General features: G+C 38.6%; 1 protein-coding gene across 2 annotated transcripts in view; it reads right to left on the reverse strand.

Moving 5' to 3' along the window:
• LOC126475174 (dynein axonemal assembly factor 11) overlaps nucleotides 1-20,179 on the reverse strand; it is a 228,481-nt gene that overhangs the window by 16,234 nt on the left and 192,068 nt on the right. For both annotated transcript variants that reach the window (XM_050102805.1, XM_050102806.1), the window contains one exon: nucleotides 8,469-8,634. In XM_050102805.1, the coding sequence (XP_049958762.1) occupies nucleotides 8,469-8,634 (166 nt within the window). The remainder of the gene's footprint in view (nucleotides 1-8,468; nucleotides 8,635-20,179) is intronic.

Here is a 20,179-nt window from a genome sequence, read left to right on the forward strand (position 1 = left end):
TCATTGTGCCTGTCTGCGACTCAACATCTCTATATGTAATGCAGGAGTAAGTCTAAAATGAACAAGAAAATAGGAATGCAAGCAATATACTATGAACAGTACAGAGAAGGCATTATCATAGCTTACAAGGAGATAAGGCCAAAACCCACCACAGTAGTACAAATTCATTTGTGAATTAGTTCTGCAGATGGTGAAGAGATTGAAAGAGTATATGATGAGAATAACTAAATTATTCACACAATTAAAGGAGATAAAAATTTAATTGCAATGGCTTTGACTGGAATTTGGTAGTAGGAAAAGGAAGAGAAGGGAAAATAGTAGGAGGGCATGATATGTGGGAAAGAAATGAAAGCAGTCTGGTACTTGCATGGCAGAAGTTTACACAGAGCATTATTTTATTATTGCTAACAGTTGGTTTGAGATTCATGAAAGAAGGTTGTATATGGGGAAGAGACTGGAGGCACCAGAAGGTTTCAAATAGCCTACATAATGCTAAGACAGACATTTTGAAACCAGATTTTAAAGTGTAAGACATTTCCAGGAACAGATGTTATTTCAGATCTTAATTTATTGGCTATAAAGTGCAGATTAAAACTGAAGAAACAGAAAAAAAATTAGGGAGATGGAACCCAGATAAACTAAAGGAACCAGAGACAGTTGAGTTTCGAGGGAGCAATAGGCAATATTGGACTGAAACAGGAAAGGAATACAACACAAGACAAATAGGTAGCTTTGGAGGTGAAACAATGAAGGCAGCAGGAGGTCCACAAAGGTAAAAATGCCAGGGCTTAGTAGAAATCCATGGATAATATAGGAGATATTTCATTTAATCAACGAAAGGAGAAGATATAAAAATGAAGCAAAGAAACAGGTATATAGACACCTAAGAAATGAGACTGACAGAAAGTGCAAAATTATGAAGCAGGAATGGCTGTAGAATCATTTATAGCTAGGGGAAAGATAGATACTGCCTCTAGGAATATTAGAGACCTTTGGAGAAAAGGGAAGCAGTTGTATGAATATCAAGAGCTCAGACGTCAAGCCAGTACTAAGCAAAGAAGGGAAACATGTTAGAAATATACTGAGGGTCTGTGCAAAGGAAACAAACTTGAGGTCAAACTATGGAAAGAGAAGATGAAGTAAGTGTAGATGAATTGGGAGATAGGATACTGCAAGAATTTGACAGAGCACTGAAATACCTGAAGTAGACGACATTACCTCAAAATTATTGAGATCCTTGGGATAGCCAGTTATGACATATTTATTCCACTTAGTGTGGAGGATATATGAAGTATACGAAATACTCTGACTTCAGGAAAATGTAATAATTCCAATTCCAAAGGAGGCAGGTGCAAACAGGTGTAAATACTACTGAGCCATCAGTTTAATACATCATGGTCACGAAATATTGACACAAATTAATTACAGAAGAATGGGAAACCGGTAGAAGCTGTCATTTGGGAAAATCAGTTTGGTTTTCAGAGAATTGTAAGAAAACGTGAGGCAATACTGACCCTACAATGTAGGCTGAAGAAAGGCAAACCTACATCTATAGCATATGTAAATTTAGACGAAGCTTTTGACAATGTTTAATGGACTACAGTCTTTGAAATTTTGAGGGTAGAAGGATTAAAATACAGAGAACAAAAGGTTATTTACAACCTGTACAGAACCCACACTGCAGTTATGAGAGTTAGGACGTGAAACGGAAACCATAGTTGAGGACAGAGTGAGGCAGGGTTGTAGCCTATCGAGGGAGCAATAGGCAATATTGGACTGAAACAGGAAAGGAATACAACACAAGACAAATAGGTAGCTTTGGAGGTGAAACAATGAAGGCAGCAGGAGGTCCACAAAGGTAAAAATGCCAGGGCTTAGTAGAAATCCATGGATAATATAGGAGATATTTCATTTAATCAACGAAAGGAGAAGATATAAAAATGAAGCAAAGAAACAGGTATATAGACACCTAAGAAATGAGACTGACAGAAAGTGCAAAATTATGAAGCAGGAATGGCTGTAGAATCATTTATAGCTAGGGGAAAGATAGATACTGCCTCTAGGAATATTAGAGACCTTTGGAGAAAAGGGAAGCAGTTGTATGAATATCAAGAGCTCAGACGTCAAGCCAGTACTAAGCAAAGAAGGGAAACATGTTAGAAATATACTGAGGGTCTGTGCAAAGGAAACAAACTTGAGGTCAAACTATGGAAAGAGAAGATGATGTAAGTGTAGATGAATTGGGAGATAGGATACTGCAAGAATTTGACAGAGCACTGAAATACCTGAAGTAGACGACATTACCTCAAAATTATTGAGATCCTTGGGATAGCCAGTTATGACATATTTATTCCACTTAGTGTGGAGGATATATGAAGTATACGAAATACTCTGACTTCAGGAAAATGTAATAATTCCAATTCCAAAGGAGGCAGGTGCAAACAGGTGTAAATACTACTGAGCCATCAGTTTAATACATCATGGTCACGAAATATTGACACAAATTAATTACAGAAGAATGGGAAACCGGTAGAAGCTGTCATTTGGGAAAATCAGTTCGGTTTTCAGAGAATTGTAAGAAAACGTGAGGCAATACTGACCCTACAATGTAGGCTGAAGAAAGGCAAACCTACATCTATAGCATATGTAAATTTAGACGAAGCTTTTGACAATGTTTAATGGACTACAGTCTTTGAAATTTTGAGGGTAGAAAGATTAAAATACAGAGAACAAAAGGTTATTTACAACCTGTACAGAACCCACACTGCAGTTATGAGAGTTAGGACGTGAAACGGAAACCATAGTTGAGGACAGAGTGAGGCAGGGTTGTAGCCTATCCCCAATATTATTCAACCCGTACACTGAGGAAGAAGTGGGAGGGGGGACAGAGAAATAGGTAATTTGGAAAGGGAATTAAATTTCAGGGAGAAGAAATAACTTGGTGGTTTGCCAATGACATTGTAATTCTGTCAGAGATGGCAAAGAACTTGCCAGAATGGATAGTGTCTTGAAAGGAGATCATAAGTTGAGTGTCAACAAAAGTAAGACAAGGTTAATGAAATGTATTTCAATTAAATCAGGTGATGCTGAGGGTATGAAGTTAGGAAATGAGACGATAAAGTTAGTAGATGAGTTTTGCTATTTTTGCAGCAAGATAACTGATAGTAGCAGTTACAAAATGCAGACTGTCAACAGAAAAAATTATTTCTGAGAAAAAAAGAAATTTGTTAACATTCGATATGAGTTTAAATTTACGGAAGTCTTTTCTGAAAATATTTGTCACGAGTGTGGCCTTGTATGTAAATGAAATGTGGATGAATAAGCAGTTCAAACAAGAAGAGAATGGAAGCTTCTGAAATGTGGCCCTATAGAAGAATACTTAAGATGATGTGGTTGAGTGACTCAATATAAATATTGTTTCAGTATATTGTTTTATGAAAGAGGATAAATAGTGTGTCTGGTCTAGTAGTGTAGGTGTACAATGGTAGAGATGCAACATAGTTAATTTGAACCTGTTGTAATTTTACTGGTTAACTTTAACTTCAAAAAGAAAGGAAAATTAGTTTTCACTTGTCCTTCAGCATTTAGCACAAAACAATGTAAACTGTTGATATGAGCACATGAGACACCATTATTTTGTATAATGAGATTAATATAAGTAAAATAATGGCTGTCAATGTCAAAGTGAGTATTGCACCGATTACTGACTTCTCATTTAATATCCCTGGCTACTACTGTTCATGGAAATGTGTGGTGCAGATCCACTAGGAAGAACTGCGCTCTAATTTTCTATTCTCTTCCAAACTGTTTATAAATATTGCTAATAGAATGTTTGTAGCTTTTCTCTCCATTTAATTGGTCCATTCACATGTACCAAAGATAGGATTTCATTTTTGAGTTGATTGTATGGGAAATGATAGAAAATAATAGTAATATTGGAATGGGTAGATTGAATAACAATTGAGATATGGAATCAAATTGTAGATAAAAGAAATTTATGGCGCAACTTAACTAAAAGAAGGAACTTGTTGATGTGCCACATCTTCAGACGCCAAGCAATGTCCAGTTTGGTAATGGAAGGAAGTGTGGGAGGTAAAAACTGTAGAGGGAAACCAAGATGTGAATATATTAAGGAGGTTCAAAAAGATGCAATTATTTGGAGAATAGAGGCTCACACATGATAGAGTAATGTGGAGAGCTACACCAAACTGGTTTTTGGACTAAAGAACAAAACAACAACATGTGATTGAGGATGCAAGACATGGGGCAAAGACTAGTCACTGATAGGAATATCAACAGTATAGGAAAAGATAGATAGCTACTCACTGTAAAGAAGACAAGTTAAGTTGCAGACAGGAACAATTAAAAGACACTTACATAATGCTTTTGGCCATAGCCTTCATCAGCAAAAGAGAAACACACACCATTCATACATACAAGGGAGCACACTTCATGAACACACTGGTGGAGTACATAAGGGAAGGAAAGGCCCTCAGTACAAAATAAGTGTGATATCATGGAACAATAAGGCAGATAAATACTCATATGCTGGTAGAAGAGAAAGGAGTGAAACAATTTACCAGTAGATATCCTCAGTCTATTCCCAGAAAAAGTTACTAAATTTAAATACCTAATATAATGGTGGCAAAATTATGGACAATATGAATTATTGGATTGTGGACAATAGAAAAAAGGAAAATATAGTTTTATAGTAAATTATTGTATACTACAGATATAGTGTAATAGTGTGGTGTAAAAATGTTGTGTTCACCACCTTAACAACAGCCATATTTGTAAGCAAATAAATTTGTCTTAACTTATCTATGGGGGGCACATTCAATTGGTCAGTAGCTTTTCTAGATAATATCTTAAGGGTTTGATTTCCCAACATGTTTACTGTTGAGCTGTATGCTTTAAAAGGTCCAGATGAACAAAATGTTACACACAAAAGAAACTTGTTTTGAATAACCGCACCATTGTGCATCAGTATATAAAGTACTAAAAAACAAAGTGAACAAACTTCTTGTCTGTCTAAATGATCTGAAATGAAAAAGGAAGTTAATGTATTATGTCTGAGTGTCATCTTGAACATAGAGGACTATAAATTAAGAGCCCACATCTGTAGGGAAAATATTGTTGTTGTTGTTGTTGTGGTCTTCGGTCCTGAGACTGGTTTGATGCAGCTCTCCATGCTACTCTATCCTGTGCAAGCTTCTTCATCTCCCAGTACCTACTGCAGCCTACATCCTTCTGAATCTGCTTAGTGTATTCATCTCTTGGTCTCCCTCTATGATTTTTACCCTCCACGCTGCCCTCCAGTACTAAATTGGTGATCCCTTGGTGCCTCAGAACATGTCCTACCAACCGATCCCTTCTTCTAGTCAAGTTGTGCCACAAACTCCTCTTCTCCCCAATTCTGTTCAATACCTCCTCATTAGTTATCTGATCTACCCATCTAATCTTCAGCATTCTTCTGTAGCACCACATTTCGAAAGCTTCTATTTTCTTCTTGTCTAAACCATTTGTCGTAAATGTTTCACTTCCATACATGGCTATACTCCATACAAATACTTTCAGAAAGGACTTCCTGACACTTAAATCTACACTCGACGTTAACAAATTTCTCTTCTTCAAAAACGCTTTCCTTGCCATTGCCAGTCTACATTTTTTATCCTCTCTACTTCGACCATCATCAGTTATTTTACTCCCCAAATAGCAAAACTCCTTTACTACTTTAAGTGTCTCATTTCCTAATCTAATTCCCTCAGCATCACCTGACTTAATTTGACTACATTCCATTATCCTCGTTTTGCTTTTGTTGATGTTCATCTTATATCCACCTTTCAAGACATTGTCCATTCCGTTCAACTGCTCTTCCAAGTCCTTTGCTGTCTCTGACAGAATTACAATGTCATCGGCAAACCTCATAGTTTTTATTTCTTCTCCATGGATTTTAATACCTACTCTGAACTTTTCTTTCGTTTCCTTTACTGCTTGCTCAATATACAGATCAAATAGCATCAGGGAGAGGTTACCACCCTATCTCACACCCTTCCCAACCACTGCTTCCCTTTCATGTCCCTCGGCTCTTATAACTGGCATCTGCTTTCTGTACAAATTGTAAATAGCCTTTCGCTCCCTGTATTTTATCCCTGCATTGTTATGAATGCAAAAAATCTATTAATCTAGTAGTTTCTACTCAGATCAACAGTTTGATGCCTGTGTTTGTAAGTTGCTGCTATTGGAAAAGTTATTTATAATTGTTACAGTAATTAGATTCCCACTGAGAAACTGTCAAAACTCTGACAAATTTATCAGTCATTATTATCCCACCAGCAGACAAGAGAAAGCAAATGACAGTCTGCAGAGATTTTAATGTTAATTTTCTGAAAGATTAAGTAATAATAAACAATTTGGAGGAACCATCCTGGTATCTGCCTTCATAAATTCACGGAAAACTTAAATCTGAATGGCTGCTTAGGGATTTGAACAATTGTCCTCCCAAATGTAGACCTGAGACACACTCATTTTGTAAACATATCTATGCTCTGAAGTTGGGACTGAAGGCTGCAGTTAACAATGTAATAGTGTGAATCTGGTAACTCTTAAATCACAAATTTATTTTAAAATATTTACAATATGAAACTGATTTTGAAAGAAAGCCTTCTCAAAATGCAAACTGGCGAAAATTACTGAACTATTAGTGTAAATAAGCTACACATACACTAGAAGCAGTATATAAAGTGTGATTCAGGAGGAATGGCACATAATTTGTGAGGTGATTCTACATGTCAAAATAAACCACCATAGTCCTATGAACATGTGCCTGATTTTTGATCATTATGGAACTGGAGTGGTTTGAAGCCATGAATGATTATGAAGACAAATTTGAATATTACTTACCAAAATAACTGATCCATTCAACAAGAGGTGTAAGTGTTCAAAAAGCCCCCAACCAATCTCAATGCACTTGTTGATGTGTTGGAGAGTGTGTTGTGTTGAACATTGAATATCATCTCGGTGACCTTCAATGCAGGCTACCACATCAGTGATGCGATCAATAAGTTCTCCATGTGTATCCTTCTTCGTAGTGTACACATCTCCCTTTAACCAGCCCAATAAACAGAAGTCTAATAGGGTTAGGTCAGGTGATCTGGCAGGTCAGTGAATGGGTCTGCCATGACCAATTCACTATTGAGGAATTATGTTATTCAGATACTGGAATACTTGTCTGGTACAGTGAAGTACAGTGAATCAATGATATATCATTTTGCACATACATTTACCATCATTGCTCTCATGTCATGTCTTCCAAAAGTGCAGGTAGGTCTTCTATCAGGATATGTGCATATGATGTGGCTTTCATGCAATTTGGCGGGCACAAAGGCCCTATCACCATGTCATCGATCATACCACACCAGACATTCATTGAGGACCTAGCTTGGAATCTTGTTTCCCTAGTGTCATGTGGGTTCTTCATTGCCCATGTATAAGAATTGCGGGAGTTCATGATACCGCTGCATGTATTTGTAGCCTAATCTGTAAATATGGTGTATTGCATGACACCTCTTTGTACAGTCAACCATTCATAAAATTGTTATCTGCTTACTGAGTCATTTGGATGCAGATGTAGCATGTGGATTGGCTACATGCCAGTGGAATGTAACGTATGCCACATTCACATTTGTGGAGTACCGAGCTGACAGGTAATGTACTATGAACTAGTGGTGGAACTCCATTGTACCATTGCAATAATGTCTTCCTTTTCCTCAGCTGACTGGACAGCCTCACATTCTGATGTTACATGTACACTGGCTAGTGTTCTGGATTCACATAATGTTTGAAAAACCATGGGAAATGCCCGGGCACAGGGGGTTTGTCAATCAGGGATACATTTCTGGTATTCTGTCACAGCTGCAGGGGCACTACCATTACAGTACCTGTACACTAACAAAACGCCTGCATATTCTCCATGGGTGAACATATGTGGCATGTTGGTATTCACAGACACAATGAACTTGCTCAATTAAGCAACATTCTAGTGCATAGCCTCACAGCTGCTCACTGTTCCAACCCACTGGGTACACTTGCAGTTGTTGCCTCAGTGTGACATCACGGTGCTGCGATCTGTTGGAGAACCTCTGCATCTCTTGTAGGATGGATCAATCATCTGTCACACCATTATTCCGTCCATCACAGTGCGTACACAGCATTTTGGTAAGTAATATTCATACTCATCTTCATATTCATTAATGGATGTGTGTAGTTTTCAACCCTCTCCAGTTCTGTATTATCGAAAATCAGACACCTGTTTACAGGATTTTTTTGGTTTACTTTCACATGTAGAATCACCTCACAGATTATGTGATATTCCTCCTGAATCACCCTGTATGATATACTGCTGCAATCTGCAAGTAGCAAACTAGTAGCTACTGGTCATAAGTGTATTGCCTAATATTTAAATATACCTGAGGCATTGTAATGATTAAATGACCAGTTGCTTGTGACCGCTTGGCTGTTGAATTATTAATCTCTACTTCATTAAGCAACGTTAGCTGCAATGTTTTCCCTTTGATTAACACCGTAACGTACTGTGGCTGAATATCAACATCTATGAGTGCTGTGTCCAAATATCTGAAATAAAAGCAAAATTTGTTTCTTAATAATGTCTGTAAATAACAGTAATTGTTGTCACAAGAAAATATTAATATAGTAGTTGTAATGAGCCATTCATGTTAGGGAAGATTAAGTGGGATCTTAGTACCAATATACTGAATGTGCAGTGGAAGTTTTCTCATGACTTTCTAATTTCATCTGTAATTTTTAAATTTAATTGCTGCAATTAGAGAGAGAATTCATGTGCCCTGCAACATTAACTAGATGTGAATATAAATTAAGAAAAGCAATAAACAGACCGTTTTTGTCTTTAATTTTAAAAGCATAGCAGATTCCCAGCTATTCAAGGGCAAATTATTCAGTCTTTTGAATAATTGAGACTGGAACTGGAAGTTTCTAACTATCCACAAATTTTATAGGTTTTAGTGAAACCCTGTCATTTAACCAAGGGTTAGTACAATTTGCAAATCAGCTTTTACATGAGTTGATCAGACAGTTTAGTAGATAATAGAGGTTCATTATCATTTTCAGTCCAGTTCAACAGCACATAAAAAACCTTTACTGACACCTGGTTTCAGAGAAAACTCTCTGTGATGCCGTAATAGTACTGCTAGCCACTCTCTTTCTATGAGGGGGGTTCAAAAGAAAAGGTACGAATCAACACTGTGGGTACAACTGAAGTCTTTATCCAAAAGTAATCACCAGAGGCCTGAGCAAAAGTGTCCCAGTGTTTCACAAGCTGAAGGATTCTCTGTTCCCAGAATTTCTGTGGCTGTGACAGGAGCCAGTCCTCCATTGTGCTCTTTAGTTTGTCTGAGTTGAAGCGTTTCATTTGAGGTGTTTTATTAGCAGACCAAACACATGGAAACAATAACAATAACATTACAGTGGAGGTTACACTCAACAACCGAACTAGGTTAATAATTGACTCCTTTTACCGACCTCCCGACTCAGCAGCATTAATGGCAGAACAACTGAGAGAAAATTTGGAATACATTTCACATAAATTTTCTCAGCATGTTATAGTCTTAGGTGGAGATTTCAATTTACCAGATATAGACTGGGACACTCAGATGTTTAGGACGGGTGGTAGGGACAGAGCATCGAGTGACATTATACTGAATGCACTATCCGAAAATTACCTCGAGCAATTAAACAGAGAACCGACTCGTGGAGATAACATCTTGGACCTACTGATAACAAACAGACCCGAACTTTTCGACTCTGTATGTACAGAACAGGGAATCAGTGATCATAAGGCCGTTGCAGCATCCCTGAATATGGAAGTTAATAGGAATATAAAAAAAGGGAGGAAGGTTTATCTGTTTAGCAAGAGTAATAGAAGGCAGATTTCAGACTACCTAACAGATCAAAACGAAAATTTCTGTTCCGACACTGACAATGTTGAGTGTTTATGGAAAAAGTTCAAGGCAATCGTAAAATGCGTTTTAGACAGGTACGTGCCGAGTAAAACTGTGAGGGACGGGAAAAACCCACCGTGGTACAACAACAAAGTTAGGAAACTACTGCGAAAGCAAAGAGAGCTCCACTCCAAGTTTAAACGCAGCCAAAACCTCTCAGACAAACAGAAGCTAAAAGATGTCAAAGTTAGCGTAAGGAGGGCTATGCGTGAAGCGTTCAGTGAATTCGAAAGTAAAATTCTATGTACCGACTTGACAGAAAATCCTAGGAAGTTCTGGTCTTACGTTAAATCAGTAAGCGGCTCGAAACAGCATATCCAGACACTACAGGATGATGATGGCATTGAAACAGAGGATGACACATGTAAAGCTGAAATACTAAACACCTTTTTCCAAAGCTGTTTCACAGAGGAAGACCGCACTGCAGTTCCTTCTCTAAATCCTCGCACAAACGAAAAAATGGCTGACATCGAAATAAGTGTCCAAGGAACAGAAAAGCAACTGGAATCACTCAATAGAGGAAAGTCCACTGGACCTGACGGGATACCAATTCGATTCTACACAGAGTACGCGAAAGAACTTGCCCCCCTTCTAACAGCCGTGTACCGCAAGTCTCTAGAGGAACGGAGGGTTCCAAATGATTGGAAAAGAGCACAGATAGTCCCAGTCTTCAAAAAGGGTCGTCGAGCAGATGCCCAAAACTATAGACCTATATCTCTGACGTCGATCTCTTGTAGAATTTTAGAACATGTTTTTTGCTCGAGTATCATGTCGTTTTTGGAAACCCAGAATCTACTATGTAGGAATCAACATGGATTCCGGAAACAGCGATCGTGTGAGACCCAACTCGCTTTATTTGTTCATGAGACCCAGACAATATTAGATACAGGCTCCCAGGTAGATGCTATTTTTCTTGACTTCCGGAAGGCGTTCGATACAGTTCCGCACTGTCGCCTGATAAACAAAGTAAGAGCCTACGGAATATCAGACCAGCTGTGTGGCTGGATTGAAGAGTTTTTAGCAAACAGAACACAGCATGTTGTTATCAATGGAGAGACGTCTACAGACGTTAAAGTAACCTCTGGCGTGCCACAGGGGAGTGTTATGGGACCATTGCTTTTCACAATATATATAAATGACCTAGTAGATAGTGTCGGAAGTTCCATGTAGCTTTTCGCGGATGATGCTGTAGTATACAGAGAAGTTGCAGCATTAGAAAATTGTAGCGAAATGCAGGAAGATCTGCAGCGGATAGGCACTTGGTGCAGGGAGTGGCAACTGACCTTTAACATAGACAAATGTAATGTATTGCGAATACATAGAAAGAAGGATCCTTTATTGTATGATTATATGATAGCGGAACAAACACTGGTAGCAGTTACTTCTGTAAAATATCTGGGAGTATGCGTGCGGAACGATTTGAAGTAGAATGATCATATTAAATTAAATGTTGGTAAGGCGGGTACCAGGTTGAGATTCATTGGGAGAGTGCTGAGAAAATGTAGTCCATCAACAAAGGAGGTGGCTTACAAAACACTCGTTCGACCTATACTTGAGTATTGCTCATCAGTGTGGGATCCGTACCAGATCGGTCTGACGGAGGAGATAGAGAAGATCCAAAGAAGAGCGGCGCGTTTCGTCACAGGGTTATTTGGTAACCGTGATAGCATTACGGAGATGTTTAATAAACTCAAGTGGCAGACTCTGCAAGAGAGGCGCTCTGCATCGCAGTGTAGCTTGCTCGCCAGGTTTCGAGAGGGTGCGTTTCTGGATGAGGTATCGAATATATTGCTTCCCCCTACTTATACCTCCCGAGGAGATCATGAATGTAAAATTAGAGAGATTAGAGCGCGCACGGAGGCTTTCAGACAGTCGTTCTTCCCGCGAACCATACGCGACTGGAACAGGAAAGGGAGGTAATGACAGTGGCACGTAAAGTGCCCTCCGCCACACACCGTTGGGTGGCTTGCGGAGTATAAATGTAGATGTAGATGTAGATGGAAGTCACTGGGTGACATGTCTGGGCTGCAGGGTGGATGCTCAAGCATCTTCCACTTGAACATGGCTGTTACACTTTGTTGACTGTGGAGACGTGTGGACACCTGTTATCGTGAAGTAGAATCACTCCCTCCGTGAACAGCCCATGCCGTTTCCTCTTGATGCTCTTGCTTAGGTTATGGAGTGTCTCACAATACACGTGTTTTTCCATGCTCAAGAAATTTGATGATTATTGGACCTCCGACACTGAAAATATGGTCAGCATCATCTTGCCTTCTGAGGGCACAGTGTTGAATTTTTTAGGGGGAGGTAATGACGCATTCTTCCATTTACTAGATGTCTCACTCACTACATTAGCCCAAAGTGGCATACACAAAGTCAACTGGTTTGGGTGTTATGACATTTCATACCTTTTCATTTGAACGCCCCATATACAACAGTATGATGCAATGGCAGTGTATTTATAACATGCCAGCATCATCATTGTCTCATGTTCCAGATTTAGTTGTCTGTTAGCTTTCAGAACCCTAACAACATTATATCCGGCAAAAATCACAACATAAAAACAGAAACATTTAGTGGTTTCACTCCACAGGAAATTAGAAGCAGTAAAGCACAGTGTTAATGGCAATAGCTTACCCACAATCTGGTTGGAGGGGGGAGGAGGTGGAGAATGGCTCTCAGATTAGTTTTGTGGTAGGTGGAGAGGGTGTAGAAAACAAACTACAGTTTCATACAACAGTATAGGACAAATTGTATTTATTAATCATCAAACATATCAATGCTACAACTTTATAATAGGTATATATTACCTGTAGTGTACTGGGTGGTTATAATTACAGTGTATCTACTCATGGAGGTCCAGTGTGGGCTGTAATTATGGTATGGCAGTGAAACTTGGTAGATGTTAACGTGTTAATGTTGAACCAATTTACACTGGAAAAATTAGTTCTAATTTTGGCCAGCAGGTACAAATATGGCACTGTTACGGCATTTCATTGACATTTTGGTGCTCATATTGAACAAATTGCAAAAATGGTGGTAAATAAAATCAAAATCTTGTTTGATCTTTCCTGCCCACAGCCCATTCTAAATCCTTTGCATCCCAGTCATAATTACATATGGAAACATTTCTGTATGTCTACCTTGCACTACAGCAAAACTGGAACTAATTTTTTTGGCCAGCCACGGTGGTCTAGTGGTTCTAGGCGCGCAGTCCGGAACCACGAGACTGCTACGGTCGCAGGTTCGAATCCTGCCTCGGGCATGGATGTGTGTGATGTCCTTAGGTTAGTTAGGTTTAAGTAGTTCTAAGTTCTAGGGGACTGATGACCACAGAAGTTAAGTCCCATAGTGCTCAGAGCCATTTGAACCATTTTTGAACTAATTTTTTCCTAGCGGAAACTGGCTCCATGTTAACGTGTTAGAATATCTACCAAGTTTCACTGTCATACGATAATAACAGCCCACACTGGACCTCTGTAAGTAGCTGCACTTCAGTTATAACTACCCAGTACTTAACAGAGAAAGTGTGGGCTCTATGAGATTTGCATATATTATTATGCTGTTTGGCTGGTAAAGTCCAGTTACATGCGAATACTGTCCATATTTATAGTTTTAGAAGTTTTTGAAATTGACTGAAAACTAGAGAAAAGGGGAATGTTCAATGCCACCAGAAAGTTTTCAGTTGCAAGAAGATTAGACATGAATGGAGTAGTAGTTTTATGACTTCATGACAAATAGTTCTGGCTACACCTGTGATTGGGAAGGAGATGAGTTGAGGTTTCTTGTGGAGGATAGTGTCAGCTGATTTCCTTTGCCTGTGGCTGCATATACCCTTAGATAATGGTGAGAAGAACCAGAAATACACTTGCAGAACAAATAACAGAACAGATAAAAATGTGAAGCAATTGACTTTCCAAGAAAACAGAAGAAGCTTTTCTAACAACAACACAGTGAGCTGTATGCATTTTGAGTCCAATAATTATGAGTAAGGAGAAAGTACTGTCTAGAAATTTTATAGATGATAAAATTGTTGGCAGGTGAAAGTTGTCTGAATAGTGGGAAAACAGTTTTTAGCCAAAAAGTTATCTGCATGTAACATAACAAATCTTTTGTTTTGTGAAGAATTTTGTTTTGATTTAAGGAAAGGAGTTGGGTGGGAAACTGCTGGGATTAAAGTAGTTTGCGCTTTGAAGAGAGAGCTCAACGGCCACTGTATGGTACACGGCATATGGTACCTTGTAGCACTACTAGTCATTTCCTTTGCTGTTCCAATCACAAATAGAGTCATGGGAAAATGACTGTCAATATTCCTCTGTACGAGCCTTAATTTCCTGTACCTCATCTTTGTGGTCGTCACATGAAATGTATGTTGGCAGCAGTAGAATCATTCTCAGTAGCTTCCCTCAAAACGAACATCTCCTTTCCTACAGGGACGCCAGTTTGTGTTGGCAAAGAATCTACGCAATACTTGCATGTTGATCAAATCTATCAGTAACACATCTATAGTTTATTCACCCAGAGCTGGTACAAATATAAACAGTTTCACTTGAGGGTCATTCCACATCAAGTGTCCTAGGGGTCCCCACTCAACCATCTCAGATTCTGTTAACAATTTATATTTGTATACATGCGTGTGTGTTAGGTCACAGTGCATAGTTTTGGCTCAATTCTTTCAGTGGTTCCAGTGCTGGGCCACCTTAGTGGACCCATACCAAATCACAGAGTGCATGGGGTGAATAATTTGGCCAACTTTGGTACAGCTTTGTGTGTCTGTTGTGACATCTATCACCTTGAATTTTTTATACTAGTACAACTTTTAGTGCTGAATGCAGCTATAGCACTCAAAGTGCTCAGAAATTACTATCCCTTATGCTACTTGGTCTGAAAGTGCCTCATAAAATTTATTGCAAAAGATTCAAGTCATATTTCAAGCATATTTTACTATAAGGGAAAAGCAGCTATGACCTTGATTTTTGAGCTGCTATCCAACAACCAGGTGCCCACTACACTACACCAAGTATTAGCATTTATGAGTATATAGTTCTGATTTTATTGACCCTTGTCTCAAGTGTCAAATTGAAAATTTACAGAATTTTTCATGACCAGTTTTTAATATGGCTACCATCTCTGATCTTCTTTTAACTGATACCACTGGAAAGAGCTAATTTTTTGCTACAAGGAACATTAAAAAGTAGAATGGTAATTTTCCATATAAGGTTTTTAAACTAGCTTCAAAGATACCTTAGCTTTTGCGCATACCGCGTGCTTGACAGAATAGCTTTAATTAATGCCATACAAAAATGAGCAAATAAACAACATTGTTATGAACATGACAAAGCAATAAGTTCACAAAATGAACCAAGCAACATAAATTTGTTTCTGGAGTTCATGAAACCATTTTCATGGCTCTAAAATTCTCTTCAATGCTCTTCAGCACCTCTGATGGGTAAGTGTATCTCTGACCCATGGAATTGGAACGTGGAGCTGGCAAAATGCCGAACGCTGATTATCTCCTGCTCTGGAATCCAGCAGGTGTCCTTCCTTGGGGGCCAGTGGAATGAATTAGTTGGACCATTTGGACGCATGAAACTGACGAAGGCATCTCCTTCCAATGATATGTCACAGATGTTTCCAATCCATCATTTGTTGACATAAATGCAGGCTATGTATTGCCCTAGATTGGATGCTGTCAATGGGAACACTCGAGAAGTATGTTGATTGATCAACACTTGCAGTAAATGACACTGTGTCATTGGAAAGTCTGCTAATTTCTAACCATTTTTCATCGATTGGTCTGAAGCAGTCGTTTTCTCTGGTCCTTGCAACCATGCAACCATTTTCAAATCTCCTTTCTTGCAGAGGCTTTGCAGCATCAATTTCTTCATTTGTGATAAAAAGGAATTTGATTCCGTGAACTTGTTTGTCACAAAATCTGAATAGATCACTTGGTGATAGAATTTGATCTGAAGTTGACTGTTGGAGACTTGCTCTTGCTGCTAATCACTTTGTTGCGCCACCAATACCATCACATGGAGACTTTCCATGGCTTGTGGCAAAGAAGTTCCATTCTGCACTGATACTACAGTCATTGTAGTGCTGACATAGACTCATGAAGTTCTTGAAATTTTTGTATTGGGCAGCTGATCCATCACTGAAATAGCTTATATGCTTCAGCACTGCGAAGTGGGTTCGCAGGTGATCAATCGTCTTGGAGCAGAAAACATGAACTGCAACTGTATCATGTCGCAAGCAATCACTGATGATTCAGAAGCTAAGCAATCTTTTCCGTCAAAGCCTTGTAATAAATAACAAAGGTATGTAATGTGGCCTGACTATTTTCCCAATGGAAGCCTTGTACAGCGTCCTGCACAATAAATGAATAATTTTCTGCAAAATCCATCAGAACAACCAGCTTTCCACCTTCTAGATTTTCTTTGGTTTCTTTTAGGTAGTTGCTTTGATGCTTTGCTATGTAACAATGAGGTGAGAGATTCGAGAAATTCACAATTTTGGTCACAATGTTTTGGATAAATTCTCAAATTCTTCAATCATTGACTGCATTGTCTCCATTGTATCTCGGTCAGTATGTATCCATTCCTTGTATTCAATTGCTTCATCAATGTCGTTCCCTTCAAATAGAGCTTCTACAAATCTTTCCAAGACTTCTAATCCCGGACATTGGTCACATCATCGGAGCATGCAATCTTTTGAATTCATATTGCAAACTATTTTGGCTAACAAACTCTTGTAGTCATCTTTAATTGGAGTCACTGCTACCATAAACGCAACATTTTGATGAGCTGTACAATCACAAACTGAGTGTGTTCCTGCTGAACCGACTGTGATGCACCACTTCGGCCGGAGCTCACAAAATATGGAAAAGCCAACTTTTGGTACTTTTGTCTGCAATATTCTTGATAGGCTTCTTTCAAGTTACAAAGTAGCAGACGCTTCTGCATATGAACTTTTGGGTCACTTGGTGTCCTTATGGCAACAAAGTTCTTTTTTTCAGGGCAGATTTGACTGACTTCATCACTGTCATAGAATTTTGCTACACTTTCCTTAATATCTTCTTGCAAAGCCTTTCCTCACTTTGGATCTGGTTTTGCTGATATGCCTTTCTCTTCCTTCAGCTTTTTGGCTGTTTTCACCATTCACTCAGACATGTTGAATACTTCCATTGTTTTTTTTATTGCTGCAACTGCTAGGGGCCAAAGTTAAAATCTGAATTTTCTCACAAGCTGAAGACACCTCCAGCTTAGCTTTCAATTCATTGATGAGCACTTTGTACGAAGAGAAATTGTGTTATTTTTGACCTGGTTGTGGTTCTATGACATCATCTGCTTTAAGCCTGCCAATTTCAGAAATTTTGGTTTCCACAACCATTTGAACTTGCTGTATCTTTTGTTTTGCGTATCCACTAGAATCCCAGTTTGAAACATGCTGAAATTTTAGTGGTGACACACCAATTGCTGTCAAGCTGGAGTTCAAGCTGTCTGAAGCAACTGTAGCATCATCTTCATCAGACTGATGATGGCAATAGCTTGGCCTTTTTTGCATTGATGTCAACTCTACAAGTAAGGTAAAGCTTCTGTCCAGGCTTAACATCAAGTTGTTTCAAAAAGTCGGCTGTTGCAACATCGACAGGATGCACACCTTTGTTAAACACATGATTCTTCTTTTGAAATGAACTGCAGCATGATTTCTGCATATATTGAAACATTGTCAACAGTTCTGCTTCATGATGTAAACATATCTTGGCATCACAATCAAACTGAAATGCAACTCGTCGAATCAGCAAATTCTAATCCTCCGCAGAGAGGTCATTAATTGACTTCAGAAGGTGTTTGTCCTTGTTGAACTTAGTTTAATGACACATAGACTGGTTGATTTGTTCAATGGTGCACTGCTCTAGGTCCATATTTCCATTGTTTGAATCCATAACAAGTTGTAACTTCAGCAATGATTCAACAATGAAATGAAATGACATGTCCTGTGGCTATGGCTCCCGTCAGGTAGACCTGTCGCCTGGTGCAAGTTGACGCCACTTTCATGTCGATGGAGATGAGATGATGATGAAGATAACAGAACACCCAGTCCCTGAGTGGAGAAAATCTCCAACCCCGCCAGGAATGGAATCCGGGCCGCTTAGCATGGCATTCCATTTCAATAACCACTCAGCTATCAAGGCGGACATTCAACAATGGATTGAAGGAATCAATCAAGCTGCAAGGTAAATAACCACAAATGATACAATGAGTGACAATTTGTATACAAACATGAATGATACCCAAATCAAATTATATCTTATATAGTGTGAATGTATAAAATGAGAATACTGGAGAACATTACAGAAAATTCTGGAAGTTTGTAGTGCCTTGTTATAAAACTGTTGTACCAGCATGTAAGTTTCTGGAATACATGCCTTGTTTTATAAAGCAGTTATACCTGCATATCAAATATCCAGAAATTTAAGGAACCCATGCCCTGTTATAAAATAGTCATACCTGCATATCAAATTTCCAGAAGTTTCTGGAATCTGTTATAAAACTGTCATACCAGCATATCAAATTTCCAGAAGTTTCTGGAATCCATACCCTGTGCTATAAAACAGCAATATCTGCATTTCAATTTACAGAAATTTCTGGAACCCATGCCCTGTGCTATAAAACAGTCAGACCTGCATATCTAATTTCCAGAAGTTTTTGGAACCCCTATATGAAACTGTTGTACCTGCACATTAAAGGAACAAAAGTATTATGCTGCAAATAATTTGTACTAACAAATCACATCACAACTGCCTTGACATTCTTCAGCACAACAGCTGCCAACATGGTAATACATGTGGTAAGCATAACAGCTTAGGTTTCTTTTAATCAATTTTAAACGCCTTATATGGAAAATTACCATTCTACTTTTTCAAGTCCCTCGTAGCAAAAAATGTGCTCTTTTCAGTGGTGTCAATAAAAAGAAGATCAGAGTTGATAGAAATATAGAGAAAACTTGAGACAAGGGTCAATAAAATCAGAACTATTTACTTATAAATGCTAATACTGGTGTAGTATGGTGAACACCTGGTTGTTGGCTAGCAGCCCAAAAATCAAGGTTCCAGCTGCCTTTCCCTTATAGTAAAAGATGGTTATAATAGGGCTTGAATCTTTCGCAATAAATTTTACAAGGCATTTTCAGACCAAGTAGCAAAATGGATAGTCATTTCTAAGGAATTTGAATGCTTTAGCTGCATTCAGCAACAAAAGTTGTACTGGGATACAAAAATTCAGAGTGATAGGTATCATACAAGATGCACAAAGTTATTACAAAGTTAACCTAATTCTTCACACTGTGCGCTTTGTGACTTCGTATGGGTCCACAAAGGTGGCCCTAGCTCTGGAACCACTTTAACAATTGAGCCAAAATTTTGCACATTGACGTAACACATATGTATGTATACAAAAACATGTTTTGAACCAAATCTGAGATGGCCGAGTGGGGATCATTTTTTATTCTAGGACACTTGACATGGAATGACCCATGACCTACCACTGTGTTCCAGTGAAAGCAGGGGTGTCGAAAATCCTTGGTGCACACTGTGCTATTAGCTGCACGGCTGATGTCAGAATGAAGCATGTGTCACTTGTGAGAAAATCTGTTATGAACTTTGTCCCACTCCTCAGCAATCACCATCCTTACTACTTGTTCTAATAACTATTTAACTTCTGAAATTTTGTATGTTCTGCTTTTGCTGCAACATAGCCTTTGATTGAGTCTTGAGCAGCCGCTGGTGAAGTATCAGTGCAGCAGTAGTGCAGCAGCAGTGCAGTAGCGAGTCGCATATTTAGCTTTCATATTTGTTTTGTAGTTTGATTCTTAATTTCTTTCCGAGTGTTTGGGCACTTGCATATTTAATTACATAAAATCCTTGCTTATTCTTGTGAGCCTTGAGCAAACGCTGGTGAAGTATCAGTGCAGCAGCAGTGCAGTAGCGAGTCGCATATTTAGCTTCCATATTTGTTTTGTAGTTTGATTCTTAATTTCTTTCCGAGTGTTTGTGCACTTGCATATTTAATTACATAAAACCCTTGCATATTCTCGTATTTGAGAGGAGTAATATTGCTTATTGATAGCCGTAGAGTATAAAT

Source organism: Schistocerca serialis, chromosome 4 (assembly GCF_023864345.2).
Source record: "Schistocerca serialis cubense isolate TAMUIC-IGC-003099 chromosome 4, iqSchSeri2.2, whole genome shotgun sequence".
NCBI lineage: Eukaryota > Metazoa > Arthropoda > Insecta > Orthoptera > Acrididae > Schistocerca > Schistocerca serialis.